At 32.6% G+C, this 9,147-nt stretch overlaps 1 protein-coding gene and 1 non-coding gene across 3 annotated transcripts; both read left to right on the top strand.

Annotated features, from left to right (window-relative positions):
• The first annotated feature begins 1,149 nt into the window (after window positions 1-1,149).
• LOC138337071 (agamous-like MADS-box protein AGL66) lies at window positions 1,150-6,807 on the top strand. Of its 2 annotated transcripts, none has more exons than XM_069287041.1 (5): window positions 1,150-1,252; window positions 6,079-6,282; window positions 6,376-6,423; window positions 6,534-6,558; window positions 6,656-6,807. In XM_069287041.1, the coding sequence occupies exons 2-5, from the start codon at window positions 6,098-6,100 to the stop codon at window positions 6,755-6,757; spliced, it is 360 nt and encodes a 119-aa protein (XP_069143142.1). In that variant the 5' UTR covers window positions 1,150-1,252; window positions 6,079-6,097; the 3' UTR covers window positions 6,758-6,807. The 2 variants fall into 2 exon arrangements, with proteins under 2 accessions (XP_069143142.1, XP_069143141.1); XM_069287040.1 differs by lacking the exon at window positions 1,150-1,252 and adding an exon at window positions 2,184-2,416 and having other exon boundaries at window positions 6,656-6,803.
• Window positions 6,808-6,828: 21 nt separating this feature from the next.
• LOC101247039 (uncharacterized) lies at window positions 6,829-8,513 on the top strand. Its single transcript, XR_011210803.1, has 6 exons — window positions 6,829-6,911; window positions 7,039-7,100; window positions 7,192-7,291; window positions 7,413-7,463; window positions 7,560-7,587; window positions 8,255-8,513. It is a non-coding gene; the product is annotated as an uncharacterized protein (transcript).
• Window positions 8,514-9,147: the final 634 nt, after the last annotated feature.

Raw genomic sequence — 9,147 nt, forward strand, 5'->3', positions numbered from 1 at the left:
TTCTTTTAGGTTGAGAGGAAGGGGATACAATTATACCCCTTTCGTTTGTTGTGGCTCCCAACTGGTAAATACTAGCCATGAAGTGTTTTTGGTCCTATTCAGTATCATTCTCATTACAACAACAACGATGCCTCAATACAAACATGTTAGGGCTGGCTATATTGAACTTCACTGGCAAGTTAAATTTTGATGCAATTTTCTTGAATTTTGGATGATCATTGTTTGATGTTTCATAATTGTGGGGCAAAAAATGTCTTTCAATAATAATAAAAAGAAAAAAAAAATCAATTGTTATTTTTACGTGGCTATGATGTAGGTTTGATGTGCCACTAAGGTGGCGCTGGCGTGACACACGTGTAATTCAATTCCTCCCATCGTGAGTTTAGTATTTTAGTGTTCAAGTAAGATTAAATTCACTTGAAAGTTGTTAAAGAGGTATTTATTCATTGAGATGGTAAAGTAAATTTTATTATATAATTTGACATCTATGTGCAATATTACTTCTGGAGACTTTTGGAGACTTTGATGTAATAGACTATTACTTCTGTAATTGATTTTTTTTAAAAAAAAAGAGTCTTTAATTATTATAGCTCACTTTTAAGGCTATTTAACTTCCCTGTTAAATTAGATTAGAAAAAGTACAAAACAAAGAGTGTCAATTTTGCCTCTTTGATCTTTATGACTCTGATCTAGGGGTGTCAAAAATGAACTCAAAGGTAACCTGTCCAATTCGATCAGAATTTTAAGTTAAAGCTCAAGATAATTTGAATTTGGTTCCATCTCAATTTATTCAAGTCTAACCCATTTAAGAAAATCCTCAATTGAGCCCAATCAATCACCAATTTCAATCCGTTTTAAAACTCTTTACTAGAATATGTTTTTATATTAAATGTATGAATTATTTTCTATTTAACAACTTTTAGGATTTATCTATTCATTTATTAATTTTTTTAAAAGAAATATTGAGCTGAAATTCAAATAGTGATTATAAAAGTTAAAATTGAGATTAATCGAGTCAAATTGGGTGGATCAAGCCGTTTTTTAGCCATTCGAACCTAATCCATTTGAACCCAAAGTAAACTTGAGCGGGTCAAGACCCAACCCAATTCTATTTCAATTCATTTTAGTATCTCTAATTTCAAACCAACTGCCCAATTGACACCTATATTCTCAAGTCTCATCTATTTAATTTTTCACTCTCAATTATTTATTCCTAATTTCATCCCCATTGTTGGATCAATTGCTCTCCCAGGTATGCTTTTCTACTTCCCCTCTTTCTAATTTAATGGTTATTTGCATAGTTAGTATCAATTTGTTGCTTGAAATCAATTAGTAGGGTTGTTATGTGTTTTTACCTAAAATTAATGTGTTTTCGAGTATAATATCGTTAAAAACGCACTCAAGAGTGTAGTTTAGTGGTCAATAAACGTCTCAGTTTTAAATTCTACTAAAGAAAAAAAAACCCTAAGTGATTCTTGACGAAGGCTTATATACAAATAGTCTTAAGATTTCTGAATAATTAGTGGAACTAGTTGAATTCGCGAAAGTTTGATTTAGAGACCTTGGTTATCAAAAAAAATGTCTTTGGAAACTTTCTCCTTTAGTATGACCAGGAAATGTTCCAAACATACTTGATATCACCTGTATATATCTTTTTTTTTTTTTTTTTATTGTGCCTTATCTTTCACTATGTGAGAATAGATTCCAAGAGATTGTAGGTGTTTGAGACACACTCGTTCTCGTTCATAATTTTAGATTGTTCCACTATTAAAAAAGTGCAAATTACATAGAGATATTATTTGGAAAAATTGTCGCAAGTAATACTTACAAATTTTCTTGCAAGAATCTTAAATTCCTCAATATTAAATAAAACGCATATCACCAACAAAATTCACACGTAAAATTGGTGTCATTTGCACAAAATGAGTTCCTTCGATATTACCTAGGAAAGCATATCCATAGGAATAATATCTCTAGGTAAATCCCTAGGTATCCTTTTTAATTTGTAGGAAAATTTTAGATTGTTTAAAAAATTATTTTTGGGGATTCAATTATAATGATTAGACCAATTATCTTTTAAATGGTTGAATTCTTTTACACTTACTTATAATTATTAGAATTATAACCAATTAAAAATTCACTTAAAGTTTTAGAAATTGGAAAATAATCATAAGACCAATTAAAAATTCATTTTGCTTCACTCTAATACACTAAACTAGAAGCTTCTCTCTAAAACTCACATGCAGTGGATCGGAAAAAGTTCCACTGCTGTTTTCATCTCCAAAGCTAAGGCGAAAATATTAGAATTTTTCATCTAAAAGCTCCCAAGCTAACTTCATGCTTCTCTCCAAGCGATTTTTTTCGAAGTAGAGTACTACGGATCCAAAAGATTTCATTTCAATCTACCAAAATCAAGGTTAATCTACCAGATCTTTGCTTAGATAACTTGTTCAATGATTATTGTGGTTTTAAGTTTAGCTCATTTTTTCTTTTTTGAAGAGGATGAGTGTATGTCCTTATTATGTTTCTTCTCTATGGCTTGTTGAAGTTAAATTTTCTACAAGTGATGTTTGTTCTAAAATCGAGGCTAATCTTCAAATTTCAAGCTCTATGAGTTTAATCTGCAAATTTCAAGCTCTGTGTTTAGGTTAATTGGGTAAAACATTTTTTGCAAATCAAATCTCTGCTTAGATAACTTGGTCGATGATCATTGCGGTTTTAAGTTTAGTTCATTTTTTCTTTTTTCATTAGTTATATTTCTTCTCAGGTGCTTTTCATGTTGTTAGCCTTTTTGTTTATGATGGTTGTGTTTGGATCAACTTTGCACACCCACACCCATATATATATATATATATATATATATATATATATATATATATATTTAGCGATTGGTGGGTAAACCTGGCACCAATGCTGGAGAAGATGAGTGTATGTCCTTATTATGTTTCTTCTCTCTAGCTTGTTGAAGTTAAATTTTCTGCAAGTGATGTTTGTTCTAACTTCTAAAATTCCTTCCTTGTACATCCGTCTATGATGGATGCAAATATAGAAACTTGACAACAAATAGACAAGGGAATCGATGCATTACACCTATGTTTACTAGGTTTTGGCATTGAGTTTGTGTGAATAATGAGAAATGATTGGAGCTCTTTGAAATTTTGAGAAGTACCGGGAAGAATCAAACAAGAAAAAAGAAACTTCGTTGGGAAGAAAATATTGAATGTTGTAGTATTAGGGGCAAATTTAATGTGTGGAGTAAGACAAATGCGGGAAAGAGAAAATCAAAGCATAGAAGAATTTTGCTGATGATAACAGAAAGTGATGGGAGCTCTTTGAAGCTTTGGGAAGTATCCAGGGAAATTTAGTTTGTCGAGTAAGAAGAATGCGGAAAAGAGAGAGAAAGAACAAACAAGAAACTTGCCGATGATAAAGGAAAGTAATAGGAGCTCTTTAAGCCTTGGGAAGTATACAGGACAATTTAACACATGGATTAATACAAATATGGATAGGATAGTGAAAGAGTTCCGATATCGTTTTTAATCTCGAAAGAACACACATCATACGTATAAACTTTCCTTGAATTGAGAATGTTTTCAGGTAGATTAGCTGTTAAACTATAACCAAGAAATGGAATTGCCCTGTCGAAGCATTTATTGCCATATGGGAAAGGGTCAATGGAAAGGGAAGACTTGGCGCCAAGCACTAGCTTGACAACATTCCACAAATACTCGAGAAGATGGTGGCATTGATGGCCAACAATGGACCTAGTGCCATGCCACACAATGACAAGTGTGCTACGGTGGGAAGACAAATTTGAGTTATTCCAATGCAAATGATCATTGCTTTTCACAAGGGGCTTACATAACTTTATTTGAACAAAGATCCAAATATTTTTTTGAGGTGCTCACCGCTTAAGGTAGTTGAGTGTGAGTTTTTGAAAGTTGACCTTTTCTGGCTTATATGATTTCACCTTACATTCACTATCCGAAAGTTCAGTAATTCAACTTATGGACTCTATGAACCTCTGTGCTTGTCATTTTCATAAACGGTCAATTAAAAGGGACGTCTTTCAAAATTCCTTCTGGTATATAACCAATTATTTGCTTGCACCAAATGCATGTGTTTATATGTTGCGGAAGGTGAAGCTTCAGATAAGTATACTTGGTCATGTCATTTAGTAGTAGTTATTGAAGTATTCTGTCTTGTTCAATGTTGTTCTCCTTTGTAATCTAGATTATTCTTTGCTTGTACATCCATATCTATGTGATTTTTAGATACTAAAGAACAAATCAGGTATGTATGTAGGTAGGTAGGTAGGTATATTTCTATGTATATATGTATGTAGGTAGGTGGTTAGGTAACCTATATTTGACAAGTATCAATTCGATATTTAAAATCTTAGCAAGAATCTAGAGTAATTATAAATTTGTAATGCGTGGAGTAAAAGGAATGCCAAAAAGAGAGACAATTTGCAATAATAATAATAATAATGTAACACAAAAGGCAATGTTTGCGACAAATATAACTTCCATAGAAGTTGTGGACGTGTTTCAGGTAGATCAAGTGTTTAACTATTGTCAAGCAAGTGGAATTACAATATAGAAACATTTGAAAAGAAGAGGAAAAACATCTTCCTGCTGCCAATTGGCTTGATAACGATGCACAAATGCATGTCTGAGAAAATGCTAGTTTTGACGGTAACCTGCTATATGATATAGTGGGAAGACAAGTTTGTGTTACTTCAATTCTAAAGACAATTGCTTTAAGAAGGGAGTTAGCGTAGAATTATTTGGGCAATGATGATAGAAGTTTGCGTCTTGAGTAGTGAGTTTGTGAAGGTCGAGGTTTGCTGGCTTTTATGACTGTCTTAGTCCACATTAATTAATCTAAAGCTTGCCCGTTTCGCTCATAAGTTCACCATTCAGTATGAGCTGATATTTGATTATATGGTATAATCAGGATCAAAGGGGGCCATGCTAAAGTCTTGAGCTATAATTTGAATAGGTATATGAAGAACTCAATGTGTGAATTGCCTCATCTCGGGGTTTGGTATAGTGGTCGGAGCACATCATGTTATGAATTGAGTGCACGATTCGAGTTTGAATCCTACCACAAAAAAGTCCTGTATTCAAAAGAGAAGGGATCCTAGGAGTCTCTAACTATGTGTCATTGAACCTCGCAGATTTCTCAGTTATTAAAAAAAAAACGAACAGAATATATGGACATCAATTTTTCATTGAAGCTGTGAACATATATTTTATTGTTAGGTCAAGGGTAAAGCTGATAGACGAGAGTGGAGGAAGTCACTCAGCCAAATGATATGACCTGTTTTTTTCTTATACTATTTTATAGGTATAGCATTATTAAGTATCATGTTTCATCATTAGTTGGGCGGATGTACGCCATAAGTTATGGGTTCGGCAGTATCCAGTAGCTTTGTTTCAAACTCTATATATTTGTGTCAAAACATTCACGTAATAATTAAAATCTCATGGTCCCATTTATTGTCATGTATTAGAATTCAGAACCAATAAACTAAACATCTTTATTTCGACTTTGACCTAGATGTCTTAGTTTCTCTGTGGTCTAAGTTTTACTGATGTATTATCATAGTTCTTTTTAATGTGATCTTCTCATAAACCTTACACTCATCTTGAGATATAAAAATATAAATTCGTCTATACATTGAAATTATATCATATTGCCTTTAAATTTCTAGGTAAGGTGATAAATAGTACTTCTCTAATATCATTATTGGAAAGAAAGAGCTTAGGAGTCATTGTTATTTTCCATTCATAATGTTATAGCCCAAATATTTATGTTCATTAACTGTTATTTTCCATTCTGCAGATTACCGCCCACAGAAAAAATCTAGTATTGACTAAAGATTAGCGCTGAAAGTTGTTTTCTTCACAAAATCTTTCTATCTGATTAAATATTAGATTTTCTAAACTGGTTTGACTTAAGACTAACATGTTAACGCATTAAATTCTTTGACCTATTTTTTTCCTTTTATTTTCTTTGTTGATCTATATATTTCTCAGTTCATTGACGAACAACTTTGCATCTAACTTCCAGTTCTAGTTTGCATCTTCTCATGGGTCGCAATAAGATTGTGATGAAGAAAATTGAGGATTCAACATCCCGTAAACAGTTCTATTCAAATCGCAAGGATAGCATTGTGAAGAAGTCAAATGAGCTGGCGGTTGTATGTGGTACAGATGTGGGGTTGTTGATGTTTTCTCCATCTGGTCAGCTGACTACCTATTCTAGCAAAGAAAGGTTAATGAAATTTCTAGAATGATCTTCTTTGATTGAACATTTTACGTTTCCTTTATGATACAAAATGTGATATGATTTCTTTTGATTGCTTAGTATTGAGGACATCATGATCGAAGCTATGAACAAGTCTGTGAATCCGCGGTATGTTTATAATTTCAATATGCCAAATCCATGAACTAGACTATGCCAATTCCATTTAACTGACTATCTCAAATGCTTTTTTGTCGTCCCAATTGACATGATTGTTGAAGACCCATACCAAATCTAAATGAACAGGTATTAATCAAGTTTTATACATCTTTTACTGATCAACAGCCTCTACCGGCAAGTCCTTGGAGTTCCGTCGGACCTTAACATGAGGTTTATTTTGCAGCTTTTGATGCAGAGTCTCAAACAGTCAAAATCTGAAGGCCAAATGGTTGGAAAAATAGCTATGTATGACACTCTCCTTTGGGACTCTGTTTATGTGTATTAGTCTATTAGTTCGTCCGAGCGGATTCATGACTTCTCTCTTTCTTTACTCTTTTTTTTTTTTTGGTTGGTATTTTCTACATTATTGAATTATTTTTGTCATTTTTTGCTGGGTATATTACGATGCTGATGATTGATCAACGTGCTTTAGTGCTGAGGTAAGATCTGATGCTTCCACGCACATTAGTGTATACATAGGGTGATCTTACACCAGTAGTTATAAGCTTATATTTTTTATTACTGAAACTCGTAAATTGATATATTTTTCATGTATTTCCATATTAGGCTCATGAGAAGAAGCTTAATGAGCTCAAAGAAACACTAAGGGAGGCACAACAGAAAATAAGGTTCTTGTCTTTCTTTTTTTGTCGTGCATCTCTTTTTTGATATTCTATTTCTAAAAAAGGAATAATATTTTTCTTCCTTGGATGGGGGCAGGTATTGCAATCCGCAAGTGGAGAATATCAGCTCAGTCCAAGAAGCTGAAGCATATGAGCAGTTCCTTAGGAGTAATATGGAACAGATTCAACAATCAAAAGTGAGCATATCTCAAGGCTAATGCAATTTTTTACTTCTATTTCAATAATAATAAAAAAATAGTAGCAGTTGGTTAGTTGAATTAGGACCAGCATGATCATGCTTTGTACATTTCTTATCAGGCAAAACTCTTAGGTGTCCAAGGATTAGTCCATAGAAATGAATATCCTGCGGTAAGCCATTTTTTATTGTTTTCATATTTGGAAGGATGTTTAACTGATTTACCGGCATCCAGTATGGAAAGTAACTGTTAGCATTATTATTTATAGGTCAACACAGAGGATACGGCTGCTGCAGGTAAAAAATGTTCATATTTAAATGCTTACTGGTAACTCTTTTGAGTGATCTATATATGTTCTATTTACCTAAAGTTGTCTATCTCTGAATAAGAAGAAAACGACATTACTATATCTTCAGATTGCAAAACATGAAATGATTGAAAGAATGTTCTTCTCTCGCTCCCAAAAGTTAATGAAAGTCCCAAGAGGTCTCCACTCATCATGAGGTTCAATAGTGTTCCGCTCACCCTCCAGCATGACTCAGACCCTCAAAATACCGGTTTAGGAGGTCGTTTGACCATCTAATTTGCAGTGATAAAATTTTAGTACACATATTAGTGGTGTACCGTGTATATAAGTAAAATGAAACATATCTTGGACACCCTTTTAAATAACGAGTTGTGCTATTTCTGGACACCTTTTATAATAATTCACATATCTACACTTAATACTTCAGCAAGTTTTGGTAAACTAGATGTCCAAATGGTATATATATTAGTATATATATACAATAACATCTATACATCAGTCTCAAACAAGTTGATATCGGAATAAGTACTTCATTTAGACTCATTTGATTATACCATCACCGTACTAATAAGTGAACTAAATCTATAGCAACTTTTTATTTTTATTTTCAAACATTTGCGTGTAATCTGCTGAATCTTGCTTGTCTGGATTTGTAGGAACCAGTAGTGGATGGATGTTTTGAGGAATCAGGCCGGATCGCGGTGGAGAAGTAGCTGCGGGTGTCCAACAGCTGCAGCAGAAATATAATTATGTTATATTAAGAACTTAGTAGAATAAATAACTTGCACCAATCAAGCATGCAAAAGTATGAATAATGTTGCATCTGACTATTGTGAATTCAACTTTTAGAATATGGCATCAAAACATAGGTATTGTGTTTTGAAATAGAAAACAGTTTGGTTTTTGTTTTGGTAACTTTTGCATCCTCCTAGTTCATAATGTTTTGTTTATTTTCTGAATCTTTGAATTAGAAACTAGACAAAAGAGATCCGAAAAAAAAAAACCTTCAAATTCATTTTGTAAGTGGTCAATAATCTAACTCCTCGACTTAAAAGTAACTCTACAAAAATTGACATGTTAATTGTTTGAGGAGCAGAAGTTTTCTTTCAGATCCTTAGAACTTCTCAAAGTAATTTGGCTATAAAAATACATGTCCAGAAATCCAGAACGTAGAAGAAACTGTGGATACCAATTTCGATAAGATAATATATTTTCAGAAGACCCTATATAAATATATGATTGCATTAATATCATAAATTAATAATTCTTTAAAAGTACAAATATATCTAAGACAAATTTAGTGAAATATGATTGTATTGTATTTTGATTTTTCTTAAAATATAAATCTAGTTGAAGTTCATCTATAACTTTTCTTATTACATACAAGAGTATAGGTGTTGTCCTTTCGAACTGTACCATAAAATTGTAAAGTTTCCTAGATGCGATAATGTTTCTTATGCATAACTGGTTTCAAAAGTATAGTATCATCTTCAACTTCATCATCAACATTTCTTTTTCCGATGGTATCCACAATTTCTTTTACGTTCTG

The sequence above is a fragment of the Solanum lycopersicum genome, chromosome 7 (genome assembly GCF_036512215.1).
Source record: "Solanum lycopersicum chromosome 7, SLM_r2.1".
Taxonomy (NCBI): Eukaryota; Viridiplantae; Streptophyta; class Magnoliopsida; order Solanales; family Solanaceae; genus Solanum; species Solanum lycopersicum.

Bases quoted from the DNA above. Each gene is read 5' to 3' on its own strand.
- LOC138337071 (XM_069287041.1), top strand. From the start codon at position 6,098: ATGGGTCGCAATAAGATTGTGATGAAGAAAATTGAGGATTCAACATCC. The intron at 6,283-6,375 runs GTTAATGAAATT...TTGATTGCTTAG, and splicing joins ACCTATTCTAGCAAAGAAAG to TATTGAGGACATCATGATCG. The intron at 6,424-6,533 runs GTATGTTTATAA...TGATTGTTGAAG, and splicing joins AACAAGTCTGTGAATCCGCG to ACCCATACCAAATCTAAATG.